Below are 26,520 nucleotides of genomic sequence, written 5' to 3'. Positions count from 1 at the left end.
AAATAGCATTAATATATATATATTCTTTGAGCAATTATGCTTTGAAAGTTTGGATTTGATCTACTAAACTTGTCTCCATCTTTGAAGACAATTAATTGTGTCAAAAGAGTTTTTCTCTGCCTCTTTTGTGTTACACGAAAAATGATAGATAGATAGATAGATAGATAGATAGATAGATAGATAGATAGATAGATAGATAGATAGATAGATAGATAGATAGATAGATAGATAGATAGATAGATAGATAGATAGATAGATAGATAGATAGATAGATAGATAGATAGATAGATGTACAACATGAAGGTCAGAGAGCCGATGACGCCCACCTCTGCCATTGGTTGAGGAACACAATGAACGTCATATGTTTTGGAAGCTCATTGGATATGAAAACCAGGAAGTGGCCTAGTAACCAATCCATAGAATAAAAACGTTTAACACCTTTGAGTGAAGCCGGAGGTTCCCATTTCAACATCTTCAGCTTCCATTCGTTCACTTCTTCTATTTCATTTAAGCTTTTGACTAAAATAGATTACTATTATCATGGCGGCCTACAAAATAGTGCTGATTCGCCACGGAGAGAGCAACTGGAACCAGGAGAATCGTTTCTGCGGCTGGTTCGATGCAGACTTGAGCGAAACTGGGGAAAAGGAAGCGAAGAGAGGAGGACAGGCCCTAAAAGGTGGAGAGGATGCGTTTAATTTTCTACCGTTAATCGGTGTAATATATTTGACATGTCGGAGCCTGTATTGCATAATCGCTGCTGCATTCTTTGGGTCATAAAACGCTCCTGAACGCGTCAGTGAGATGTGCAAACGTGCAGAAACGGTGCTTTTGTGTGGTTGTTCTGGTGCAGTGATATCGTAGGGCCACACAGCAAGAGCAGTTGTGTGTGTTTTAGTTCTTTTTATTTGAAAAATGTTTAATTCAAAACGCAATTTGTATGTGATTTGGTGTGGCAGACTCCACCACACATCTATCTGACTTTCTTTGAAAAATATACACATATTCGTGTATATTTACTGCTGACATTGCACTAGACACAGATAGTCTAAACTACATGGAGAGAATACTCTGTAAACCAGCTGCAAGAAGCCAAGTATTATCCGTACGGTTTAAGACCCACTTTTTAGACCCTCTTTATGTGGTATTTTATATATACATATATATGTTTCATGTAATAAGTGCAGTTGTTATACCCATAGCTTTGTGATAATTTACTGACCATACAACCCTAATACTAACCAAATAAATTATAATGGACAGATTTTTACATTACTCCCAAGTTGACATGAAGATGTTATTCTACACAACTGACATTTCAGAGGGGATATGATGAAGAAAATGCAGATCCCAATATGTATTCTGAAAATGTTTGAAAATGAACAACCACTGGGATGACATATGGGGATAAGATTCAAGTTAAACAAAAGCGAACTCCATTGTCTCCCTCTGTCCTTTTGAAACTCACAGATGCTGGATTCGAGTTTGACATTTGTTACACCTCTGTGCTGAAGCGGGCCATCAGGACGCTGTGGCACGTCTTGGACAGCATTGACCAGATGTGGGTGCCGGTGCATCGGACCTGGCGGCTCAATGAGCGCCACTACGGAGGTTTGACCGGACTGAACAAGGCTGAGACGGCTGCCAAGCATGGGGAGGCTCAAGTGAAGATCTGGAGGCGCTCATTTGACACCCCGCCTCCTCCCATGGGTCCAGACCACGACTACTACACTATCATCAGCAAGGTGAGATATGATATCTGCAGTGCAAACGCAACCATGGAGCTTTGTTAAATGAACACAGGCAGTGACAAGGTGGGGGCATGACTCCAACATATCTGTTTTTTTTTTTTTTAACCAGCTGTGTGCTATTTGTGAGTGAAATCAGCAGACATGACTGAAATGCTGAAATGAACAAATAGTGAATTTAAAGTAATGTTTTACAGTCTTTTTGTCCGTATCACGGTTAGCTTGAATATCTGAAAGTTTAAACATTTACATGCACAACTGCTGATGAAACATGGCAATCTCAGGAATACAATACTATACATTTATATTTGCTAGCAGGGGCCCTAATGTTATTGCCTGATAGTATGTTCAGTGAGAGTTAATATGTGACTAGCAAGATTGAGTTACCTCTGGGTTCAAGTTCAAAGTTCAAGTAAGTTGGAAACAAACTGACTGTGTCTTGTCGGGGGTGGGCAGATATTCAGATGTAATAACATCAATACTTGCATTTAGGTTCTCTCTCATTTCTGCAATAATGGGCTGAAATGAGTTATTTTAGAGAGGTCATTTTAAGATAAAGGTTTCCAGCTTCGATTGGCTGTCTATATTCTCTTTTTTTAATATATTTGTCTCACATGCTGACATTGTCGTCTTTGCAGGATCGTCGCTATGCCGACCTGACAGAGGACCAGCTGCCATCCTGCGAGAGCCTTAAGGACACCATAGCACGGGCACTGCCCTTCTGGAACGAGGAGATCGCCCCTCAGATCAAACAGGGAAAGCGGGTGCTCATCGCTGCCCATGGAAACAGCCTAAGAGGGATTGTCAAGCACCTGGAGGGTGGGTGGTGATACCGCTTTTAGGATGACAGCTAAATTTTACGTTTTTTTTGTCGGTTACTTGACAATCCAACATTTATCAATCACTTTCTTGTTCTGAGATGTCCGACATCACCTGCGAGTACTTTTGGCTGACAATAGTCAATAGACAATAGTCTAATTTTGCTGTCTGGGATACCATCAGGAAAGAAATCTGTGAAAGAATGTCGCTTTTTACACATGATTTAATCCGAAACTCTGAACATAAACTACTCTGCAATGGTTATGAGTTCAGCTTAAGTTGATGTGGTGATTTAGCAAGATACAAAGGAATGGGTTAACATAGCTTGTTAACCCATTAGTCTTGCTTTGTGGTAAACCCCCTGTTGTCCTGTCTTTCCATTAATTAGAAACTCTGATTTCTGTGTGCTGCCCCCTATAGGAATGTCAGATGAAGCCATCATGGAACTGAACCTGCCAACAGGCATCCCAATCCTCTACGAACTTGACAAGAACCTAAAGCCGATGAAGCCGATGCAGTTCCTGGGAGACGAGGAGACTGTACGCAAAGCCATGGAAGCCGTTGCTGCTCAGGGCAAGGTCAAGAAGTAAAGAGACAGGAAAAACAGAAAAGCTTCCTTTGTGTACGGTGGTATAGGTTGTCCCTGACAGCTGGCCTAAGATTAGTGTCTTCCCTACATTGTAATTTGATTTGATTTGTGAAACATGCTGCAGATTGTTGTCAAGAGCATCTTCACTCTCCTTGCTCGTCGCAGGGGACTGGTACATGGTGATGGACTGAGATGTATTAGAGTTATAGTAAAGCCAAGCTCTCAAGAGATTGTAAAAACAAAATATGGCAAAGATGGTATTGGGTTGGAACTCTTTTGCTGGCAGCCCCCTATGCTGAATTTAGTAAATGGTAAAATAGAGGGCTGAAATCCTGTGGCCTTTCAGCCATGGTCAGCCATAAACATGTGAGCTACAGTCTGTGTTTTAATGCTAAACACACATCTTAGGTTTGCAGAGCAATTTTCACTGAGAGAGAAGATGGTTGTCTGTTAGTGCTTACTGCATATTCTGAGTGAGACACTGTTTAGTGCACTGAAGTTGATAAGAACAAGCTTAATTTTGGGTAGTGGCATATTGTAGTTCACTATTAATTAATTTAAGATATCTACACTTACTTGCCATAAGGAAATTTGTGTGACTTTAGTAGCTCATTTTTCAAAGTAGTTATTCAAGATATTATTTCCACTTCTAAAGGGAATTCAGTTTGCAGTCTCTTGAGAGTTGGTCGGAACAGTTGGAACAGCTAAACCTTTTCTGCTCTCTCAGATTTGTTTTTTGTCTGTCTATGAATGTAATTTGTGCTTGTTTCCTGTGTGTTGCGGCTGTCTGTGTTATTTGACAATTTGTTTTTTTCTGTCATTCTGAATGGTGCCAAATATAGCTTCACTCAGTTTTGCACTGTATAACTGAACAATTCATTACTATGATTAAGGTTCCTCAGTTTCACAATTTCATTAACAGTGTATAAAAGGTCTCTTATTAACCAGAGTCTTTGTGTCTTTCAACCATCTTTGGACTGTTGTTGTATTTATGTACCACCTGTGGAATATCCCATTATGTCTTACAGTATTGGTGTTTCTCTTCATCAAATGTAACTCTGTCTTTGTTGGGTAAATGTGCCCCAAAAGCTCAGCTCTAATAAATGTGTAGTTGTGGATTGAACTTCTTATCATCTATGGGCCTGTCTTGTCTGGACAATATTTGTTTTTAACTAACTATTACATACACTTAACTCAAATATGCTGGTGTTTTTTTTTTTTTAAAAAAGCCTTAATTGAAAGCTTAGACTGTATATTACATTTGTGAAAATACCAAACTAAAAAATTTACTGGTTAACTACCCAATAAATCATCAGTCTTTACTACTTACAGAAGATGGGGTAGATTTACAATTACAATTATTATTAACATTGCCCAAGAGGCCTGAACTGTGCATTTGATCTTTAAGGCTGTGGTCAGTTTTGTCAGGTTATTTTTTTCTAGCGATTTTTGTCAAAAACTGTCTAAATAGGTTGGGCTAGGTTTTCATTCTGATTTATAACAGTGAACAATAACCACCGGCATATAAGCACATCTGTAAATAACTGATCGTGACAAATCAAGTCAACTTTCTTAGCGGGGAACTTAAATAAATATATTACCCCATTGAAATGTAATAATAATTCGGACTCTAAATCCCATGATGCAATTCGTAGAACATTAGCAATACTGATGCAGGCGGGAGAAGGAAAAAAATGAAACGCTATTTGCATATTGTTCGTCAGCTAATCACTGAGTCCGCGATGTAGTCACGAAAAACCTTTCTCGCCCTGAAAATGAAGAAAGCGTCGGAAAATCAAGGTAGCACTCGGTAAGGAAACTTAAGCACTTTGTTGTCACCATTGTCAAACTGCACGCTCGTTAGCCAAATATCACTTCCTGATATACAGCTACTTGCTAAAATATTTTGTTGTGGGCAACCCAGCGACTGTAAAACTGTTGTATATCCTTTAAATGTACACATTTGCGGCTGTTGCGGCCAGTATTTGTTCTGAAAGTGAGTGTAGCACTATGCAATGTATCAATGCTTAAAAAATAAAAAGACAGCATGCTGTTAAATTTCTGTAGACAGGTCTGTCCACGTAACGATAGCTAGCTACTGTGCGTTCTACCCATTAGCTTATGTTCAGTTATTAACTAGCTTGGCGGTCGTTTATTTGGGGGATGAAAGTGAACTGACACTAATGTTAAGTCGAGGGGTTTAAGGTGATAATATTTGTGTAGAAGCAACAAAGCCACATGACGGTGTTAACACCTGTAAGCTCCCAAATATTTGTCCTTGGTGGAGTTATGTTTGCGTTTAACGTAGCATGCTGTGATTGGGAGACTACGACAGGTGTCTTTCTTTTGTTGGCTGTGGTAGGACAACTCGTCAACGCGTGTAGCCTTGGGTTGTTTTTAGTCTCGTTATTAAAAATAAGAAAAAAAAAACACGATGCATTATTGTTGTCTTGGTGAGCAAACATGTTTCTATGATCGAAACATAACAAGAACCCCTTCTCTGGGTTTCTTGCAGAGCTTTTGCAGAATACCTCTCTCCAAAGGGTAAAGGTGAGTTTGGGCTGATTTTTGTCTTTGAATTCACACCTCAAGTGGTGTGCTTAAACTTACTTAAAGAAGGTGGTGATATATTCAATATTTTTGTGCAACATTAAGAGAGGTGTGGCTTGTGGCTTTTGAAACGTAAACCAGCATCTTATGCAGTGCTTTCCTCAGTGACCACCTTGAAAGGTTTTCGTTAGTTGTGACATGATGTAGCCCAATTTTATCTTTGCTAAGATGAAAGTTGTCCTTCAGTAGACCAGAATGCATGCATGTTGTTCATCTTCTTTCTCTTCTGTAGTGATGGACCATGCACTCCAGCAGCACTCGCCACATTTTGCATCTTATCCCCAGGAGACTCCAATGAAGCCCTCTCAAGTAACCAATCGGCTTTCTCATCCTCCACCCAGGAGAGTGTTGCCACTTCAGACTCCTGAGCAGTGCAACAAGGACAGATACGGTCCACAGTTGCACCCTACTTGCTCTGTGGGACCGATGCTTTCTTCAGGGTTTGCCCCAAATAGCGCCACTATCATTGCTTCCCCAGTGAATTCTTTGCCAAATCACAGAGTGGTTTCTACAATGCCCTTTGTTCAACCTCCTGGGCTTACTTCAAGCAGCCCAGCTAACACTGGTAACTTGGCATATGGGCTCCAGCCCACGACTAGAGAACGATGGGTTCCTTTGCAGCACACTGTACAATCAGGGCCAACACATTTTTCTTCATCTCGGCTTGTTCCAGTCAGTCCAACCAACAATAATACCTCAACTGATAAGCCCCCACATACCCTTGTATTTCATAATACATCTTCTAAATTAGTGAAGGATTTATACAACCACTTCCCATCCCATCATGCCTGGAGAGATCAAGGGACTGAATCCAAGGTCACCTCCTCTAACTCGGGAAGCAGCAATGAAACATCACAAAGACAAGAGTTAAATAAGGTATTGTTTTCCTTTTTCTAACTTGACCACTGGTGAAACTTGGATTTGTTCAAGGTCAGGCTTTTTTATGACTTGTAGCAGTCATGTGACGTTAAATTGTTGTGGCTCTTAACATTTATTCTGTCAGGCTCAGTCCAGTGACGCAAGAAGTTCCATACAAACTATCCAGCTGCACAGGCCTCCTATGAGCTTTATAAACGGAGCAGACCAGGAAGTTCAGCCGCATCCTTCGGCACTAAAAGAGGGCTGCCGTCCTGGTATCAGTAATTGGCCCGCAAGGAGCTGCCAGATGCCTTCAAATACCCAGTCTTCTGACAGGAGTACTGGTTACAATTCACCCATCGTGCACACCTCTGTAGCTCTTAGCCAGGTAAAATTTGTTACGTCTGTAATGACAGATAAAGCATATTTAAGGTTTTGCTTGCCCAGTCTCAAGCCAGGCCTGAGGGGCTTTGTCATCTTAGATGCCTTTTCAATTAGGGAAAGAAAACAAAATGATGCAGATATCACACTAACGTTCGCTGAAAGCAAAGACATTGTTGGGCTCTACAGTCCTTGTTAAAAGTTTTTCTTTCTTTCTCTCTCTCTCTCTCTCTCTCTCTCTTTTTTTTGTTGGTTCTGCCTTGAACAGTAATATCTCTCTTTGTAACCAAAGTTGTGATCAGGTTGAATGTTTACAAGTCATTGAACACCTGTCAATAAATCCGCATCTTTTTTGAGATGAAGGCTGTCACCGTTATGGACCTCAAGTTGATGATGGAATACCCAGAAAAATAATAAACGGTTCCCTTTCTGTTATTTTATTGCATCAGATTAGTGACTAATGGCACACTTGCACCGTATGAAGCAGTAGATGCATGCATTGCCGTGGAATTTTGGAGTAAATGGAGGCAAAAATGTTCCACTCACGACTTATTAAACTATAGAAGAGGGGAACCAGTAACACCTCAAGAAGTGAAGGTGTAGGTTTAACGAGTGGAAATGATCCTTAAAACGATCAGAATCAGATGTTTATTTGAATTGACTGAGTAAATCTCTATTAATCCCTGTGGGGAAATTATATGTCAATGCAGTGTTTGTCATTAAAAGGATAGTCAAGGAAGAAAGTCTAAGAAAGTCCTTAAGGCTCTCGCAGGATGGCAGCTGGTCCTCTGTCAGGTCGGCATAGCGACGATCCTGCAAAGACGACAATGTCAGCATGTGAGACAAATATATTAAAAAAAGAGAATATAGACAGCCAATCGAAGCTGGAAACCTATTTTTCTAAGGGTGTTGCACTGGATTTAATTACAAGCTTTTGTGATTATGTCGGATCTGTTTGAGACCTTGGTTGAGACCTTTAGATGAAGCTGGTTGGTCACACGATGGCAAGTCTTAGATGAGAGTAAGAGTTTTTTTTTTGCTGTTTAATCAAGCGCTCGGCCGATATTTGTTAAACTGAATTGTATCTTGTTGCTGTCTAAGATGCATAGTAATGATATATTATTTCTGTGGGAAAGTCTTCAAACCATGCCGGCTTCTAAAAGACTAACCATTTATTTTATTCACTTTTTCTCTGTTTATTTTCTTGTAGAGCGAGCAACAGCAACACGAGCAAGCACCTTCGAGCGCAAAATTAATTCAAGGTAAAATTGTCAAAGCAAATTTCCGAAAGAAAAAAAACAGCACAAATCCCAGTACAACAGCTTTTGTGTGCTACATACCTCTGCCCCCTCCGACAGTTAATTTCATCATTCATTGACAATTAACTGCAATAAAACTAATGTGAAGTTGAGACATGAGCGTGTTAATCTGGCCAACTTTCAAAAGTACACAAAGATTCTGTTCCTTGAAGTCATTGAATATTTTGTTTCTTCCCTTTTAAAGTTGAAGTTACAATCTGACAGAGGGACATTTTCTTGGTAACGAAGCAGAGAGTTACATGATTAAAGCATAGTTGGTAGCGTAGCAAATGAGCAAGCTCTGATGCTTCCAGGTAATTTGCAGTTTATTGGTGAAGGAAAAGGTGATATCATGCGTCTTTTTCATGTCTCCAGAAGGGAATTTGAACTGTGCATCGGAGAAGAGGCGCCGAGAGTTGGAGCACTGTGACGAAAATTCCAGGAAACCATGTCCTCAGGGTTCAAACTCTGGCAAAACCCAGACAAGCAAACCCATCCCTGGCGACTCACTTGTTCCTGCGCCAGCATCTAAGAATTCTTCAGTCTTGGAACCATCTCCTAAAACCACAGACGGCCATCTGCACCCGGAGCCGGCTTCTGAACAGTCAGAGATACCATCCACACTCAAATCCACCCAGTCACCCTGCATGTCATCACCGAAACACTGTGTAAAGAGGGTACCATCGGGTGGAACAAAGCAAGTCTGTATAGACTTTATTCAGAAGAATGTAGTTAAGCTAAGTGCACCTTCAAAGTCCAGTGAAGAAAGCCTGAAAAGAAGAAATGAGGAAAACGATGAAAGGGATAAATCGAGCTCCTCTGCAGTTCATCAGAAGGACAGCAGTAGATCACCTTGTGTTGCTACAATCAGCCACTCCTCTGGTCTTGTTGCCTGTAGTACCCCAGTCCTACCAGCCAAGACCCTGAGCAAAAGTAATCAATCAGAGGAGAGCAGAAAGTCACACAGTAACACTTCTAAGCTAACATCAAAATCAAATCTGGGTTCTCCAAATTGTCACACAGTAGAGCGCAATAAAGCTGCTCGTGTGCGAAGATCTATCCCTGATGACATCAGTGATCTTTTCACACCGGATCCCATGACTTATGTTGTCAGCCCTGTACGAAAGACTGCAAAGCTCAAGATAGAAGGGGAAGAGATCAAATCCCCCACCTCGGAGAAAGGCTCCACCCCTGGACTGGGCGACAGTACTCCATCTTCTGGATCCTCTCTTCACAAAACTCCACAGGCCACAGTAAAGGAATCTCCAAATGCAATGTCTTCCTCAGCACCCAGTTCTCCAGCCTGTTCGCCAGTTGCAAAATGTGTAAAACTGGAGCGATCAAGACATTCTTCCAAAGATAAGGGACTCCGAATTGATCCAATCGCTTCTTCGGGCAGGCAGCTTAAAGATGAGAACGTCAAACCTGACGAGAAACGCAGACCTCTCCTTTCCAGCAGCGTCAACCCTTTGGGGGCTGACGCTGCGGTGTCTGAGCAAACCTCGTCCTCCCGTTGTACTCGCCCTCTGCCTCCAGAGAGGCAGGCAAATGAAGGGAGTAGAAAGGAGGTGAATGAAGAGGATCCCATAGATGTAGAGGTGGACTTGGGCCTAAGTATTGCATATGATGTAGATCTAACGCAGAGCTCTGACAGCAGTGAGGAGGAGCAGCTAATCTCCTTAAAGGAGATGATGGAGCGTGTCACCAAGCCGCCGGACACGCCAGAGAAGGGAGCCTTCTCAGAGCCGAGTACACCTGTACAGCGCCGGTGTCAGCCCAAAACTGTAAGTTCTATGTGGACTGTAAGATAAGAAATGTTATAAGCAAAAGGAGGGTGAAGCTTGACTTGTATTATGGTTTTGGATGTTTTAATGTCGCCGTTTGTTTCTGGCCACAGCTTCTGTCATCCACCACAAAGTCGGGTGTCTACAAGAACAACCTGGACCAGATGCTGAAAGAAATTAACAACAACAAAAGGTACGCTCTTCTGAAAATTCCACTCACGTTACTTTTTATATTGATGGAAAGTCTTTGCACAGGGGAGGAGTTAACCTTCTGTATGTTTTGTTTTTATTTGTCAGAGCTAAAGAGGTTGAGGCACAGCTGCTAACAGCATGTAAAGAAGACCTGCTGAAGATAGCCGAGTATGAGAAGGCGGAGGAGCACCGGGAAGAGGGAATCTCTTCTGAGCAGCAGTACGGCTCACGGAAGCATGTTGGCACGCGCCACCTTATCACAGGACAGTTCTTTTATCAGTTTAACACCAACTGTATGCATCTCTTTTTTTTATTGTATCCAGAGAATTCCTGCAGCGCTACTCGCTGATGTCCAGTGCAATCAGGGAAGTGCCTCCAGGAGAAGTGGTGTTCAACCTGGAAAAGTTTGGCCGGGTGTTTGACCAGCATACGCTGCAGCTCAGGCAGTGCTTGGTCTGTCCACAGGGGACAGCACAGAAAACACTTCTTTGGTAAGATGCATTTGTGGAATTTGTGGGATTTGTTTACCCCCCAAAAAAAGCCGAATGAGCATCTTCCAAGTGGTGATTCTGCATCTTTTCTTCAAGTTTTTTAAGAGCTTGTGTCAGCAAACCTTTAGATAAATAGTGACCTATTTGTCTCTGTACCTTCTGTTTCTTTTTTGCACACCAGGTCTAGCCCTGCTCAACTGAGACTGCATTTGAATATTGGGTTATTCCAGGAAGCTTATGACTTTAGCTCACCCTGTCCTGCTCAGGTTACCCGTTTCCTCTTCAAGGTAACACCTGTAACACGTTGGTGATGATCTCATTCTTTGAATATGTAAGCTTTGACAGTAACTGTATGTTGTTCTTGTCAGATGATGTCAGTCCATAGTGAGCGGATGGTGTCAGAAAAGATATTACAAGCCCTGTGTGACATTGCCTGTTCTGCTGCTTATCAGATAGGTCGGCATCTCTCCCAACAAGTTTCTGGTATTATGTCACTTGAGCTAAATAGGTTAAATGTGTTTTTATTTTCTGTCTACATGCTTCTTCAGTGAAAAATGGAAGCCAGCAGTTTGAAGTGTGGGTGCCGAGTTTGGCTGATGTGACGCTGGCATTGATGAACATGGGTGTTGATTTTGTTACACTCTTCCCCTTTGAGGATCTACAGCCGTCTTTCACCGAGGGAGATCTGCTGTAAGAGGGTTTAAGACTGGAAAACGCTCATTTGATGTCTCTCTCGTTCTCAGAGCTTGAATGTTTGTGTTTGTGCAGGGAGGATGTCTATGTGAAAGATGAAAGTCCCTCCACTGAAAAGGAGCAGCCCACTTTCCCCGAACACAACTGCAGCAATGTCTTGAAGGTGAGACGCAATTGCAAATGGATGTTTTCGACCAGCTGGGTCTCCTGCTTGAGAGACTTTGAGCACAGCTTCACTTTTTTTTTTTTCCTCTTGGCACTTGCTTGTAGTACCTGTCTTACTGCATGGGCCTGTGCCCTCGGGCATACAGTGACGACGAGCTGCTGTTGCTGCTGACTGTGGTGGGAAGGGTCAGTCTGGACGTGAATCGCATCCTCCAGTCCAGCGTGGATGTGACCTGTCTTCAGTATAAAATTGTCAACAACATCCGGGATTGGAGCGCTATGGTCAGTGAAGCAGACGTTGTACTTAACATCAGAGCATGAGTTTGTCTTTTTGTATACACTCCCTGGCTCAAAAAGAAAAGACGCACACACTCTGCTGTCTTGTTGGACCACCCTGAGCTGCGATTACATCACATATCCGATGGGGAATTGCTTGGATAAGCGTATGCCATGTCACAACATTAATTTCTGTCCAGACTTGCCATCAGGGAAAAAAAGATATCTATCGATGGAAAGCATCTGTTCATTCGATTTATTTAGATCATCAGCTGACCTCATTTTTGGGGGGTACGTAATGTCGCTGAACCTAAACCTAACTGAAGCTGAATTTAATCCGGGTGGGGACTTTGTGTCTTTTGCCAGGCAGTTTAGAAAGTAATGAATCAAGTCTGCAGCCCCTTTGGCTCATGAATTCACCTATGTGGATAATTTGTGTTTTTCCAGCTTCCCAGAATTTGTCGGGCCCTCACTGAATTGACAGATGATCACCACAATATGTGCCTGGTAGTTCAACTCCTGCCTGACAACACACGTGGAAAGTAAATACTATTACTTACCAATTTATTTATTTTTAATTTAATTCTCTTTTCTACGTACCTAATACATTTTTTCGAAACAACACCACGTCATTGGAACCATTTACCTTTGTTCTATGTTTGGACAGAGAGCTGCGGCGACATCTGAGCTTGTCCATGATCTCTAAGTTGTTAAATGGAAATTGCACCTACGAACCTTCACAGGATGAGTTTCAGGTAATGTGTTTCATTGCAACTTAAACCTGGACACTAATGTTACAGCAAATTTACATGAGCGTATATGTAGATATGCATATTCTATCTTCTATCAGCCTGTATCTGTCATTCTATCATCGATGTATTGTATCTATCTACGGTATGTAATATAGATATAAATGATTTATATTATTATGTTTCTTTGGCTTTTTGGGCGGTGATCAGCTTGCTGATCTCAGGCCGTACCTTCCCCAAATGCAACCCTCTGCTCTTCTCCGAAGCATGCATCACAAAGACAAAGAAGAGGACTTCAACATTCTCGACCAACAGGTGCGCATAGAGTTAAGACCTTAACTTTCCCGATGACCCAACCTGAGCTTCACTTTAAATCTTTCTGAATAATTCGACTTGGTTTTCCATTGTGTGTTACAGGCCTACTACCTGTGCTACAGCCTTCTGACATTGACAAATGAAGCATCCAATTTGCAGCTCTTCCCAGCTCATCAGAAGGTAAATTGCTTTTTGAACTCCTAGTGCTGGTTGGGATGACTGAAATGATGGGGTTTCAAATGTTGGAAACGTGGTCTCCTTTCCCTTAACTTCTGCTTTAGGAGCAGCTGCTGTTTTTGTCGTGCGCACTGGAAACCCACGTTAAGTGTGACATCAGAGAGAGCGAGAAATGTCTTTACCGCAGCAAGGTGAGCATGATTTCTGCAAATTTATTAGGAAAACTTGATCTGTAATGATGTCGAATATTGCGATGACAAAAAGACTTGCTATGTATAAAAATATCCTTCATTTGGTGTGATGCATGTCATTTACAAAAAATGACGTTAATCGCAATGTGTTACTTAATACTAACATTATGAACATTAAGTATTTGAATTCTACCTGTTACAGGCTCATATTTTCATTTGAAATAGGCTTTCTAGAAGCTGTGTGTTTTATCTGTTTGATACATCCACCTTTCTCCTCTCTTAGGTGAAGGACCTGTTGGCAAGGATGTACACCAAGTGGCAGATGCTCCTGAAGAGGACCAGACCTCTCAATGTAAAGTATTCGCACATACTCTGTTTACACTAGTTTTTACTTAATGTTTTAAAAGATCAAAGCAGCACTCTGATTCTCCTTTGCATTGCCTTTTCTTTTTCTTAAAATAGAATAGGCTTTATGATTTTTGGCAGCCAGTGGACACCTTTAGGAGCTGCCAAGAGGATGACACTGCTACAGAAGAAGAGGATGAGGAAGAAGAGGAAACCATTTTATCTGACGAGATGGAGGATGATGTTGGAATGGTGGCTGAAGAGGAAGAGCGAGAAGAGGAGGTAACAGAGACAGAAGAGGCCATGGAAGTTGACGAAAGGCCTGGGGACGCGGAGAGAGACGCCACAAAGAATGACACAAGCAAAACGGAGGAGGTAATGGATCCAGTGTCTAATGACTTGAGCCAAGTGATGCCTGACATGCAGCCGCAAGCAGTGGATGAGCAGATGGACGCCAATATTACTGAGTATACCGACATGGAGAATGAGACTGATTCTGGAGACATTACACCACTGTTAGCATCAGGTTTTGTGTCATAGGTTTATTTGCTCTCTGGGATTGTATTGTCATTGCAATGATGCTAAGTTTAATTTGCACTATTTACCCTCCCTTGTCAATACCTTAGCCTCATGTTTCATTGTCTGCCACAGTGAATTATCGTAAAACCGTATATATTAGTAGATCAATTCCATTTTAAGATAAAAGTTTACAAAGGGCTGAAGACTTGTACATATTTTGATTGTGCTGCACAATAAAGAAAAAATCTATTTAGTGTAATTTTTTTAAAAGATATAACTTAATGTAAAAACTTTTGATAACTGTACCAGGGTTTTTATTTAAGTTGCAGTAGTAGTGTGCTCGAGTTAAATTTCCTGTGTGTTGAGTTATTGATCTAATGTCACTGTTGCATGTTTGCATTTTGCTCGATTTCCTGTTTTGAGAAATATTTTTCTAATTTAACAATATTTTTTTCAGGCCTTTTGCAAACACAGAATAAACTTTTTTTACAAGTCAATAGAAGTGTAAGTTGTTTCTTTTGTCTTTTACAAACATTACTTACTAGCATTCGTAAAAACATCCACACCTTGGCAAATGCTTGAGAAAAACGTCCATATGCTGACTTAGTTCTGGGGAACTCGATCATTTCCTCATTCTTAAGATAAGAAATCACTTGTTAGATAGCAGATAACTATTTTTTTTTTAAATTCTTCAAATTCGCCATTTAGATCTCAAAAAAGACTTTAAAAGAGAATGTCGATAAAATAACTCATTGAGATGTTTCTGTGCTGTAGCCTGTTATTATTGTCAAATGAATTAGATAAAATTGAGCTCTATTTGCTTATGTAGATAATGATTGATTGAAGTTGTGTGGCACGAGGAGATGAAAGACACGATTCAACTGCATATACCGGGAAGTTTTTAGGTGAAAGGTTGAAAGAATCCAGATGAATATCAAAATATCCTGGGAGTGAGTGGAGGGTTAAGTGCAAGAAGTGCAAGAAAACAACAGCCGTATGTCTCTCGGAAGCTTTCCCTGCCATACATATGAAGACCCCACCGTAAAAATAATGACAAAATTGCAAATTTGTCTTGTCTTGCAAGTCGTATTAAAAAAATAACTTGTAATGTTCTAACTACACAGCTACGCTTAGTTTAAAACAGCCACATTAGACAATTAGCCTCGCCGCGTTGTTAGTTTGTTCCACTCCGCCCCACTTTCTTTGGGTTGCTAGGTAACGGCAGTCAGGTGACTGTCTGCAGACAGAACATGGCTGACCTGTCAGAAGACCAATGAGGGAAAGGCCAAATTTTGCATAATCGATCTTATTTTTTTCTTCGTTTCCAACCAGAGTTGACCGTCGTGGACCGCATTTGACCAGAGGTGTTCAAGGTAAGCGTGGAAGCGCTTATTGTTTGAGTGATATTTCACTTTGTGCTACTCAGAGCAGCAACAGTCACCGTTGGTGTTGGCTAGCTAAGTTAAGCTAACTGCTAGCCAAACAGACCCCGCTTTCTCTTTCAGAACCAAATTCAAGTGAGAGGAAATAACATTTAGGTAACTTTATGGGGACATAGCAAGTTGCCTTTTTGCAAACGTGTCAAGGTGATTGCAAATCCAGCGTTATCTTGTTATATCGCAAGTATAGCAGTAGAACTACATAAAGCATTTGAAGGGAATTCAAAAGGGAAGTCAAGATGGGATTTATCTTTTGGTCTTTCAGTGCCAAAGGAAGTTATCCATACATATCAAGGAAACAATTGCGTCAAGCCTCTGAACTGTGTTTTTGGGTAAGGTTTATTGACACTGAAACTGTGTCTTTGGCCGTGTGAGATCTAATGCACGCAGTGACTAATCGAAATGTATTGCTAAAAATGCCTCATAGTTGAATGAGCAGTGGCCTACACAGCTATGTAGAGTATGAGCATGTCACACATACCAAGAAGTTTTTGTGGATTGATCTTTGTCCCCAGTTTGACTTACCGTGGAAAGGTTTAAACCCTTGACCCCGGGGCAAATATTCATATTGGTTGTAAAGCTGTGGGAAGGCATCATGGTTGATCTCTATGGCCATGATGATGCTCTTCATAGTGAGGACAAATGCTGCAGTACTATCAAAGCCCTTTCCTCCTAAGTTCACTGTTCACTAAACTTATGCCAGAGCTATGTAGCACAAAATTGTAAATGTCCTCAATGATAATGTTTAGATTTGAACACATTTACTGCAGGCATCTTATTGTTGTTGTTATTGTTCTTATTGTGTCCCTTGGCCTTGAAACTACTTAAACGGAGGGCTTCCATCAGAAATAATGCATCATTATTTATTTGTGAGTGATTTCACTGTGGTAACTCTCGCAAACTTTCTTTGTCTGTGGAACAACTCTTTGACTTGCAGTGTGGACCTGAGGATGTTTTCCCTACACCTTAAAGTGTGGGTTTTTGCAAAAAGTTGCAGAAAACACTGATTACAGCTTGATCTCCACCAACAAGCTTTCACATCCGAAAATTGTCGCTCTTTATTGCAAGCAGAGATGGCTTAAAATACTAATTAAACCACATAAGTGGGAGACTTTACAGCAGACCAAGACACGTTTTCCTCTGGTTTGGTTTGACAGAACTCTAAAAGCCCTCTATGAATGATTGATTCCATCCATAACAACAAGCAATCTGATTGCAGATGAGCGCGTTCCCGGAGGGAATGGCAAATGGCCCGAGCAGGAGTGAACACTTGGATAATGATGCTCAGATTTGGGAGAGACCCTGGAGTCTTGAGGAGATACGTCAACACAGTGCCAACTGGTCTCTGGCAGCTGACTCGGGGGTAAGTTAGAAATGTCACCTGCAGGTCTGCAGTAGGTAAAGAATATGGTCGTTTACTGTCATGGTTTGACAAATAATTGGTGAAACTATGCAGAAGTGCATGAAGTTATTGTGAAATGCGCTTTGCGGTAACCCTGCAACTGATCTTGTTTACGTAACTAGGTTTTTTTTTTTTTCTTCACAGCTCTTCCTCTTCCTTCAAGACTTTTCCCAGAGAATGCTGTCTAAAACACATGAGATCGAAAAGCAGTTGGACAGTCTGATCCGTGACACTAAGGCCACCGACAGCCGCTTACACTCTGTCTTCAACGACTTTCTAATGCTGTCAAACACACAGTTCATAGAAAATGTAACGTATATCATTTCAACATTTATCGTGCTCTCACAGATAACAATTCCTCTCACTTCCTTGTGCTATTTTAGAGCCACAGGCAGTCTGGGGTGAACTTTACGTGGATTCAGTTCTGTGACAGAAATCCCCTTTTATTTTTTTGGTCTGTTATAGAGAGTGTATGATGAAGAAGTGGAAGAGAGTATTCCCAAGGCTGATGCCCTAGAAAAGCAGCCTGAACAGGTACATTAACTATAACAAATTAATGAAAGTCAGCTCACATCAGTGTTAAAGCCTGGATACTTTGATTATTTTTATGTTTGTTTTCATTGAAGGAGAAGACTCGAGAACAGAAAGAATCAGAGTTGATCCCTAAGATGCAGGAAGCCGTGAATTACGGTTTAAAAGTGTTGGAGTCAGCCTTTGAGCATCTGGATATCAAAGCAGGGAACTCTGACTCGGAGGACGAGGAGATCACAGACCGAGTTGAGGCCATCCTGGAGCCCAAGGTCTGCTGTTAGTCGTGAAGCAGTTGCAGGATTCTTTAAATCTCTGCAAGAATGCGTGTGATGGTGCATCTTTACATTAATGTTATTCAGTCTTGTGTGTCTGTTTTTGCTTTTCTTCCAGGATCTTTATGTGGACAGGCCACTTCCGTATCTTATTGGTTCTCAAGCCTTCATGGAACAAGACGACGTCGGACTTGGTGACCTGTCGAGTGACGGTAATGTTCCGATTCCAGCTTTTTGTGCACCGTAATGTGCACAGTGTAGTTCATTCCCCTCACTGTGTGCGTATCATTCTGTTTTCAGAAATGTCAGTGGACAGTGACAGGGACAGTGTGATCGAGAGCGAAGACGGCAAAGAAGCAGTAAGACTGTGTTTTTTTTGTTTTTTTTCTCAAAGTATTTTATATTTGGCTTTTCAGGAAGTCTGAAAAGTGTCATCCATACTCATTTATTTAACAGCATTCAGATGAGGACTTTGATCAGGACGAGGAAGAGGTTCACAATAATAATAAAAAGGTAATCTTAGGCACAATAAAAGCTACTTTACATGCTTGTAACACGTGTAACTTTAGAATATTCTCTTCACGTGTCCAGAAGTCATCCATGATGAGTTATGAAGAGGATGAAGAGGACGAAGATGAGGATTCTGACATATTTGGCGATTCAGACAAGGACGATGATGATCCAAAAGTACGCTTGTGCTCATGGAAAAGAATTCAATCACCACAGTAGCATATAAATACGTTTGAGTTGATTTGATTTGTCATTTCAATTTGAATTGATTAAGATTAGGTGCACTTTATGGGGCTTTAAGGGGATTTAATAACATTTGCTCTGGTCAATTTCCTGTCACTGTCAGAACACAGCTTCTTCCTCCTTTGCTGATGAGCTGGCTGCCCGAATCAAAGGCGAACCACCTAACAGACCCGAGGGGGATCGAGCATGTAAGTCCCTGTCGGTAGTATAACATCTCTTTGACTTTCCAGTCCCCCGGGATTCCCATCATAATTCATTTCAGTTAAATTCAAGACATCCAAGTTTACAATTTACATTGAAAAAGCATCTCATGGACGAGGGTCATCACTGCATGTGCATGCTTATGGATTTATTTTTTTCCTTCTGCCATGTCATTATCTGGGAAGCATTGACCTCTAAGAAGAAGAGCAAAGGCAGAAAAGAACCAAAGCCTGCAAAGCCACCGGGTAGGACTCTCATTCATCATCACTGATTCCAACCTTTTGGTAAACTCTGCGTTCGTTGTTTTACTGCAGAGGCGTTGTTGCCATTATGCCTCATGCTGTTAATGTGAATTGTCGCAGCAGCTGAAGAGGACAGCGACGACATGTTTAAGCCACCGAGGATGGATGACGATGACTTCTCCCCGTTTGGAGGGAAAGGTGGCCTCTTCAGTGGAGGGAGAGGCCTCTTTGACGATGACGACGAGGTAAAGTAAACCAAATTGTTTTCTTTGCTTCCTCCTGTGGTTTTAATTCCACTTTAGAGAATCGACACGAGACAGAAATTGATTCTGCGTCATCACATTGTGCCGTTCAGGGTGATCTTTTCTCTGAGGCACCAAAACCTGTGACAGACGAGAAAAGAACTGTGAATGAAAGCATGAAAAGCACAGCTCCAGCTGCCGGTAAGACAGAAATATGGAAAAGGTGTATTTTGAGTTAAGCGGACTAGCGGATAAACTTTCCTTTTCCATCCAGAATCTAGCAAACCTGAGAAGAAGATTCCAGTGGGTGCTGTATCAATATTCCCAGGTAAGAGAAGTGACTTATGGCAGCAAACATCAGTTTCTTGTCTGTTTCGCCCTGCTCAAAAAAAAAAATAATAAATCACTTTCTCCCAACAGACAACAGCCTCTTCAGTTCAGGCCAAGAGTCTGATTCAGAGGGGAACAAAGAAAATGGGACTCCGGCTGTTAAAACTAATGCCGCCCCCAAACAGGTTCGCTCACTAACGGGTGGTTCTGGAGGAGGAAGCGGGCTGTTTGATGACGAGGACGAGGACGAAGACTTCTTCAGTGGTAAAAGCCTGAAAAAGTCTGACTCTGGTAGGTGAATGAGAACGAGCACATAAGTGCTATAATGCTGTGTTGTGATTGGGTCTCCCTTTATTTGTTCATTCGATTGTTTTTTTTTGTTTTTTTTTCAGCTGTACCAGAGAAACCCAAACCTACAAGAGCTATAGACCTTTTTGATGATGAAGACGACGAGGATGGGGATATATTCAGTGACAAGTACAATGCACCGTCCGTTACCCAGAGCAAGAAGGTGGAAGAGAAGGATAAAACCCCCGAGAAAAAGGTAAATTTAAAACATATGCGTGTCTCACCGCTTCTGAACAAGCTTGGTGTAGCACTAGGGTAGCATTCGACTTTATGGCACATCGAGTTTTCATACAATGTATCGTTGCGTTCAGATCCCGCCGGGGGCCATCTCAATGTTCGGTCCCAGCACTAAAAGCTTGCTCAGTGAGGGCCTGAAAAAACGGCAGCCGTCTACCAGCGAGGAGTCTGAGAAATCCGAGGAGGTTTGAATAAATCATTGCTTGACACTTTACTCCCGATGAAATCACATTTGTTGTGTTTTGGCAGATTTTCAACCTAAAAGAGCTGCAGCGGGCTGCAGTGACCACAGGGCTGAGGCCATCTACAACTGTCAGATGCTTTGTAATGTCTTGTGGGTTTACTTATTTCCACGAGTTTGAACAGCGTGGAAAATGTAGGCAAAAATAGGCGGCAACCTCATGTTTGATGGGAAATGGTGCAAATGGGACACATCGAATGATTAAACAGAGAATTCATTCATTCATTCATTTGGGGGGACGCCATATATGCTCATTTGCATTCAGTGCCAAAGAAACTTTTCAAAATTATGACTGGGGCAACAAAAGTTTGATAATGCTAATAAGACAGCATCTCTCATAGCTAATAAGATTGATCAGATCGGTCACTCTCTGAAAAATATGACAAAGTTGGGCCTGTATGGTTTAGCAGCTGACGTGTCACCAAGCAACAATGGGGGTAAAATGTTCCCCTCAGTTCCCAAATGTCCCAAAAAAAACCTAAAATACTTTGTTTATAGATTTGATCTTGTAGTTTGGCGCACATTGTAGTTCGGTATGCCAGTTTAGAAAGTTCCCCTCTTATTTCCTCGTACTCATGTGCATACAAATGCTTCGTAGAACGGCCTCGCTGCTGATGTTGGAAAAGCTGCCGTGGAGCAGACGCAGAAACCCCAGACCAGAGGCCTCTTCTCTGATGATGAAGACGCACAGGTCAAGCTCGCAAACATCAATGGAAGAAAAATGATAAAACTGATTTGTATCAGCGCATTTTAATGACACTTCATGTTGGTTTACCCTCCACAGTTATTTCCATCAATTCATAAGAGCCAGTCTAAGCCTGAACCTGCAAGCCTGGGCACAGCCAGCAAGGCCTCTTTGTCTTTATTTGATGATGAAGAAGAAGAGGTAAAAGCTAATACGCGTCAGAAAATACTGAATGAGCTTGGCCATAGTTTTACTGGCAGTATATCACATTTTTTTTCACCTGGCTCTTCGTCTTGCAGGACTTGTTCGCATCTGCAGCCAAATCTAAACCGAAGGCTAATCAAGCTAAAGCCTCCACACCGCAGCCCAGCAAAGTCGCGTCCAGCTCCCTCTTCAGCGATGACGAGGTATGCGCAACAAGTTTCCCTCCTCTCAGCCAGTGGTTTCCTGGATGTTCAGGGACATAATTTTTCTTTCTCAAATCGCAGGACCAATGGATCGGTTCAAAAAGTGGCGCAACAAAACCTGGCACCAAGACGGGGGGGATGACGACCAGTACCAGTGCTCCGTCCAGTCTTCCCAGCGCCAAACCATCGCAGAAGAGCAGCCTGTTCAACGACAACGACGACCTCTTTGCCCCCTCTAAAGAGCTGAGGTATTTGCAGCCTTAAAACACCTCCTCCTCCATACTTTGGAAACTGTGTAAACTGTGTCTGTTGAGACAGTTCTTGAATCATTTTGATCATAATTCATTGGAACGCAGTCTCACTTGTCCTCTTGCTCTGCCGCGCTTCATATAGTCAGAGGAAGCCCCAGAGGGTCGCTCTCCTGTTTGAAGACGAGGGGGACGATGAAGATAAAGGCTTTCTCTTCGGCCCTAAACCTGCGGTTACAACCAACACCGAAGCCCCAGTTAAAGCAAGTGCATCGCTTTTGTTTTACATATTTGTTAGGATGACAAATCTTTTGTCTCTTTCATTGATTTCGAAAATGAGATTCATTTAAATAACCTTTCACTTACACAGACATTTGATTTCTTTTCATTTTCAGGCACCTCTTGTTTCCTCCCAGTCGTCCACGATGTCTGAGGAGTTTGCGGTTTCTGAGGCGGCCGTAAACGACAAACCTCCAGAGCAGCCGAAACCCGCAGCAGCAAAACCCGAGCCGCTCCCAACTCTGCCGTCGCAGGAGGGCAGCGAAAGCAAAAAGAAGCCCGCCGGAGCCGTCAGTCTATTCGGCGGCATTAATGTTCTTGCTAACAAGCAGGCAGAAAGCTCACCGAATGAAGCAGACCACAGTGACATCTTATTCTCTCGGGAAAGCCCACCGCCAGATGTTAAGTGGGAGGAAAAGAAGGAAGAGAAGAGCAAAACAAACGCTGTTAGTCTGTTTGATGATGATGATGAGGAGGAAGATGAGTCGGATTGGAACGATCCAATATTCACGCCAAGCAAGCCTACAGAGAGAAATACTCTAAAGGTTTGTTTGCTTTCTACCTTCATAGCAGACCCGTCGCATTGTTCTGTTTGTGCTGCAGGGAAGGTAAACGCTGATTTCCTTCCAGCCCACAGAGGAGCGACCGCAGACAAAGAGCACAGGTGTCTTCCAGGATGAAGAGTTGCTTTTCAGTCAGACTCAGCAGAAAGACAACGACCCAGATGTTGACCTCTTTGCATCCTCAGGGAACTCAGCAGTCAGTATATGAATATATATCGTTCCTGTGTTTGCTTTGTATGTCTGTCTGCTCTTTGCGAGTCTTATTTTCACCAGCTGTTAAGAATACATGAATGTACTCGCTTTCCAGAGCTCCGAGCTCAGCTCAGTGAAGCCGGCAGCAGAGAGTCTGTTTGCGGATGATGATGAAGATGACCTCTTCAGCTCCATCAAGCCGAAACCAGCTCCTCCGGTTAGTTCAAAGGGATTCGAATAAGGCTGAATTCCTTCCTTGTTTAGCAATCAAAAGGGCAGCAAAAGAGAAAGGGCCTTTTGATTCGTCTCTAAATGTAGCCCCTCTTGTACTTTAATTTCCAGAAGGTAGCAGAGAAACCCAGCAAACCTCCGGACAGAGCACCACTTGCAAGTCCAGAACCTCTGTCAGAGATTCAGGTGAGTTTACTTTAACCCTGATCTGCAGCTGTCATATCACAGCGTCGTGTTGTTTGGTTTCTGGGCTTTAAACGCATCATTTTTGGGGCACGTGGTGCCGATTTAAGAGCATTTTTCTGTATTGGCTGTTTTTTTTTCTTTATTGATATTGTAATTGACTCGGCAGCCTAATGGTTTGCCTGCTGTGAGGTTTGTGTTTTCTCTGAAATAACACAAGAAATGCTGTTGATAAAACTCTGATCCTGCTGTAATCTGACTATACAGAAACCTGCATCGAGCCCTGTAAAACCTAAAGATTCCTCATCGAGGATTGGGAAACTTCAAGTAATATCATTATCTTATTTTTTGTTTGAACTGACTCAAACGTCTTTATTATTTCCTTCTGATTCCTTCTCAGGAAAGCTTTTCCTGCTGCCGCTCGCACGTTTTCTCCCCCTGTCTATGCTTCTTTGTGTTCTGTTTACAAAACTTAGGTCTGACTTAGCAGTACTGTCACAAGTAATAGAATAGATTTCATTTCATACCGCTGCTCTTGAGGAGTTGTCTCACTCGTTGCAGTTTCAGTAGTTATCACTCACTCGGCTTGGCTACTTGGCTCATTTCACTCTTCAGGCCTGATTTCTCATTTTCCTTTTGAAGAATTCTCTGAAAACACTCTGCACTGAGAAACTTCATGAAACGTCTGTCGATAGAGGCACAAAAAAAGGGATTTGACATATATTAATGCTCAGGATCCATTGATAAATGACTGTAGTAATGAGTCTGGTCTTGTTTTTTTGTTCAGGCCAGTCTGATGATCAACCCTGCTGCGTTGCTCCCTGGTGCTGTATCCAGTATGTCGGAGGCCCCTAGTTCTTCCTCGGGGGTATCCAGCTCCAGCATGAGTCCCAGTCCGGCCACAACTCCTGTAGGAGCTCACGCAGACAGTGAAAGAGGGGTGAGCTTTGATACGCCGGTAAAGGTCGCCACGCTGCAGAGCACGCACAAGGTGGGTTTTTGTTTGCTGCCGTGTCACATTTGTAGTCTATAGGGCTTTTAGTTACTTTCATTGCTGTTGAAATATTAGCGTGTGATGTCAGCGTAAATCTCCTGTCGTGCAGAGTCGTGCGAAAGGTGCTTTACTTCGGAGACCTCAGTCCAGAGCGGCGAGACAACAAGCTGCCCAGAGATCTATGGAGGATATCGAGGAGTCTCTTGGAGGAGCTGTTTCTGGGCCCAACCCCAGTCTGTCTGGTTCAGTCTTGCCTCCACCAGACAAGTCCGGCCATAAAGACAATAATCCAACACTACCGACCTCGGCAGCAACTCCAACCTCGCCCACCACCTCAGCCTCCCAACCTTCAACCTCTCAAATCTTTCCCAGGCCCTCTGAACTCATACTGCCAGTTTCAACAAATGATGGAAATAAAGACTTCAGTAAGGGAGGCAGCGTGAAGCCGCTGACATCTTCCGATGAAGTTGACCTCTTTGGCTCCGACAGTCTGTTTGGGACAAGCTCAGTCACTAGCAAGCCCCCCACTAGAGAAACTACCAAGACTAATCATCCTCAGGCCAGTAGCGGGGTAGCACAGAAGAAAGACAAGGACAAAAGCACATTCCCATCCATTTTTGATGACGGCACTGATGACCTTTTCCAAATTGTCAAGCCACGGCCGAGTACCAAGAAAACTAAGGCCTCAGCCTTTTTGGAAGAAGATGAAGATGATGACATATTTCGACTGAGCAACAGTTCCACTCCCTCGTCCACAAGCAGTAAAGAAATCAAGAACAGCAGTAGCTTTTCAAAGCAGGACATCTTTCAGGTGCTTTTACTGTATATCCACGATAATACTGTCGAGGTCTATCTGTGCCATGTGACTGTCTCCTCTCTCATTGGCTGAATATCTGTTTTGCAGGATGAAGTAGCCGCTGTGCCTAAAGTCCACAAGAAGCACAAAGAAAAGGCCGTCGATGCCAGCTTGTTCGACGATAATGTAGACATTTTCGCTGACCTGACGGACACTTTCAAACCAAAACAGAAGCCCAAGACGAAGGGAGAGACCAAGTCCATATTTGATGATGACATGGGTGAGCCGCAATGGAACGTGTGATACACGCACACTTTTTAAATGTGCGTTGCTTTGTTCGGCCTTCTTAATCTGGTGTATTTAACTAAATGCTTCTGTATACCTCTCTGTTCCTTTTAAAGATGACATTTTCTCAGCAAGCACGGTAAAACCAGTGGCAAAGACTCCCCATAAATCAAAGAAAACGCCACCGTCGCAGGAGACCAGTACAGCGGCGGATTCAAGCGACATATTTGACGACCCACTTAACGCTCTGGGTGGGAACTGATGTTCCGGAGAGGCCAGATTTGTACAATTGTGGATTCCTTTTGTCATTCAGAGATCACTGAAGGATATCAGACACACTGTTGATAAGAGTATTTATTGCTATAAATTCATATTAATACTGTGGCTTATTTTTATTTTTATTTTTTTTTTTGCAGATACACACTCAAATCTAAATGATTCTAGTCATCTGCCAACAACATTTTTCAAAATGATCCTGGCATCATAGTTAATATGAACCGTTAGTCATTATTATACGTGATAGCACTTTATAAGCATACTGTATGCTAAGCCTTGAGGCCTGCAGAAATTAACAGTAAATTGTTTTTGTTTTTTTTGTTTTTTTTTTATCTTTTGGCTTTGCCTTGTGAGATTACATGTCTTTTGGGTTTGTGCCATATCATGCTTGTGAGACATCAGTGTGTTTACTTAATGTCTTAGTCATTTTGACAAATGTTTTTATTGAGAAATTCATCCATTTCTTAACTTTGGCTGTGATGGAAAAGAGAATTTTTTTTTTTTTTTTAATAACTAAAAAGAAACATATTTTATCTGAAATTTGTGCAGTTATTTCAATCGAATGGCTGTCATGTGCTGTGTCTAGACAGATGCATTGATTGTGGTCTGACGAGTTTAACATGATTTTCCCTTTTGAAAGTAAGAAAAAAGGAGAGAATCTAAGCTGCTTGAGATGGTCTCCACACACAGCCACAAGGTTGCGAGTCTGATTCCCACCGTGGGAGGAGTAGGGGTTTGCATATTCTCCCTGATCTGGCTTGGGATTCCTCCACATGGTTAATTTTCCTACCACGTCCAAAGATTGGCAATGTTAGGTTCATGAGAGAATATTATTTTGTTTTATGTGTTTATGGCAGCCTTTTCTATGACCTGCATCTCAGGCAGGAATATACTGTGCCTCCAACACATAAGAGGCTTAAGCGGTTATATTAACAATTAAAAA

The 26,520-nt window shown here is 42.2% G+C and overlaps 3 protein-coding genes across 7 annotated transcripts; all 3 read left to right on the top strand.

The window, feature by feature from the left end:
• The first annotated feature begins 407 nt into the window (after positions 1 to 407).
• On the top strand, positions 408 to 4,279 carry LOC140313046 (phosphoglycerate mutase 1). Its single transcript, XM_072390990.1, has 4 exons — positions 408 to 679; positions 1,471 to 1,745; positions 2,387 to 2,567; positions 2,988 to 4,279. Exons 1-4 carry the CDS (start codon positions 541 to 543, stop codon positions 3,155 to 3,157), a joined length of 765 nt encoding a protein of 254 aa, XP_072247091.1. The 5' UTR covers positions 408 to 540; the 3' UTR covers positions 3,158 to 4,279.
• A 534-nt stretch (positions 4,280 to 4,813) lies between these two features.
• slf2 (SMC5-SMC6 complex localization factor 2) lies at positions 4,814 to 14,449 on the top strand. Of its 3 annotated transcripts, none has more exons than XM_072390987.1 (21): positions 4,814 to 4,966; positions 5,672 to 5,706; positions 5,999 to 6,642; positions 6,770 to 7,012; positions 8,216 to 8,267; positions 8,679 to 10,087; positions 10,201 to 10,280; positions 10,385 to 10,498; positions 10,603 to 10,770; positions 10,952 to 11,057; positions 11,139 to 11,226; positions 11,319 to 11,460; positions 11,539 to 11,626; positions 11,734 to 11,910; positions 12,352 to 12,446; positions 12,572 to 12,659; positions 12,864 to 12,968; positions 13,071 to 13,148; positions 13,250 to 13,336; positions 13,620 to 13,688; positions 13,799 to 14,449. In XM_072390987.1, exons 1-21 carry the CDS (start codon positions 4,932 to 4,934, stop codon positions 14,219 to 14,221), a joined length of 4,326 nt encoding a protein of 1,441 aa, XP_072247088.1. In that variant the 5' UTR covers positions 4,814 to 4,931; the 3' UTR covers positions 14,222 to 14,449. The 3 variants fall into 3 exon arrangements, with proteins under 3 accessions (XP_072247088.1, XP_072247090.1, XP_072247089.1); XM_072390989.1 differs by having other exon boundaries at positions 13,804 to 13,960; XM_072390988.1 differs by lacking the exon at positions 6,770 to 7,012.
• A 980-nt stretch (positions 14,450 to 15,429) lies between these two features.
• On the top strand, positions 15,430 to 26,117 carry washc2c (WASH complex subunit 2C). Of its 3 annotated transcripts, none has more exons than XM_072390985.1 (31): positions 15,430 to 15,573; positions 16,859 to 17,002; positions 17,186 to 17,350; positions 17,507 to 17,575; positions 17,668 to 17,841; positions 17,963 to 18,056; positions 18,145 to 18,203; positions 18,301 to 18,357; positions 18,436 to 18,531; positions 18,701 to 18,785; positions 18,984 to 19,043; positions 19,164 to 19,285; positions 19,396 to 19,483; positions 19,557 to 19,610; positions 19,703 to 19,903; positions 20,005 to 20,156; positions 20,272 to 20,382; positions 21,037 to 21,129; positions 21,223 to 21,324; positions 21,423 to 21,530; positions 21,612 to 21,778; positions 21,924 to 22,041; positions 22,174 to 22,602; positions 22,688 to 22,816; positions 22,928 to 23,029; positions 23,155 to 23,229; positions 23,494 to 23,553; positions 24,014 to 24,217; positions 24,330 to 25,031; positions 25,125 to 25,296; positions 25,418 to 26,117. In XM_072390985.1, the coding sequence occupies exons 2-31, from the start codon at positions 16,859 to 16,861 to the stop codon at positions 25,561 to 25,563; spliced, it is 4,338 nt and encodes a 1,445-aa protein (XP_072247086.1). In that variant the 5' UTR covers positions 15,430 to 15,573; the 3' UTR covers positions 25,564 to 26,117. The 3 variants fall into 3 exon arrangements, with proteins under 3 accessions (XP_072247086.1, XP_072247085.1, XP_072247087.1); XM_072390984.1 differs by having other exon boundaries at positions 19,161 to 19,285; XM_072390986.1 differs by lacking the exon at positions 23,494 to 23,553 and having other exon boundaries at positions 19,161 to 19,285.
• The last annotated feature ends 403 nt before the right edge of the window (positions 26,118 to 26,520 follow it).

Source organism: Leuresthes tenuis, unplaced genomic scaffold (assembly GCF_036924035.1).
Source record: "Leuresthes tenuis unplaced genomic scaffold, fLeuTen1.0.hap1 SCAF_8, whole genome shotgun sequence".
Taxonomy (NCBI): domain Eukaryota; kingdom Metazoa; phylum Chordata; class Actinopteri; order Atheriniformes; family Atherinopsidae; genus Leuresthes; species Leuresthes tenuis.
Note: the sequence above shows the minus strand (reverse complement) of the source record. Positions and strands in the feature narration are given on the sequence as shown.

Bases quoted from the DNA above. Each gene is read 5' to 3' on its own strand.
- LOC140313046 (XM_072390990.1), top strand. From the start codon at position 541: ATGGCGGCCTACAAAATAGTGCTGATTCGCCACGGAGAGAGCAACTGG. The intron at 680-1,470 runs GTGGAGAGGATG...TGAAACTCACAG, and splicing joins AGGAGGACAGGCCCTAAAAG to ATGCTGGATTCGAGTTTGAC. The intron at 1,746-2,386 runs GTGAGATATGAT...TCGTCTTTGCAG, and splicing joins ACTACACTATCATCAGCAAG to GATCGTCGCTATGCCGACCT.
- slf2 (XM_072390987.1), top strand. From the start codon at position 4,932: ATGAAGAAAGCGTCGGAAAATCAAGGTAGCACTCG. The intron at 6,643-6,769 runs GTATTGTTTTCC...TTATTCTGTCAG, and splicing joins AAAGACAAGAGTTAAATAAG to GCTCAGTCCAGTGACGCAAG. The intron at 10,499-10,602 runs GTACGGCTCACG...TATTGTATCCAG, and splicing joins GGAATCTCTTCTGAGCAGCA to AGAATTCCTGCAGCGCTACT.
- washc2c (XM_072390984.1), top strand. From the start codon at position 16,859: ATGAGCGCGTTCCCGGAGGGAATGGCAAATGGCCCGAGCAGGAGTGAA. The intron at 17,576-17,667 runs GTACATTAACTA...TTTTCATTGAAG, and splicing joins TAGAAAAGCAGCCTGAACAG to GAGAAGACTCGAGAACAGAA. The intron at 24,218-24,329 runs GTGGGTTTTTGT...CCTGTCGTGCAG, and splicing joins CGCTGCAGAGCACGCACAAG to AGTCGTGCGAAAGGTGCTTT.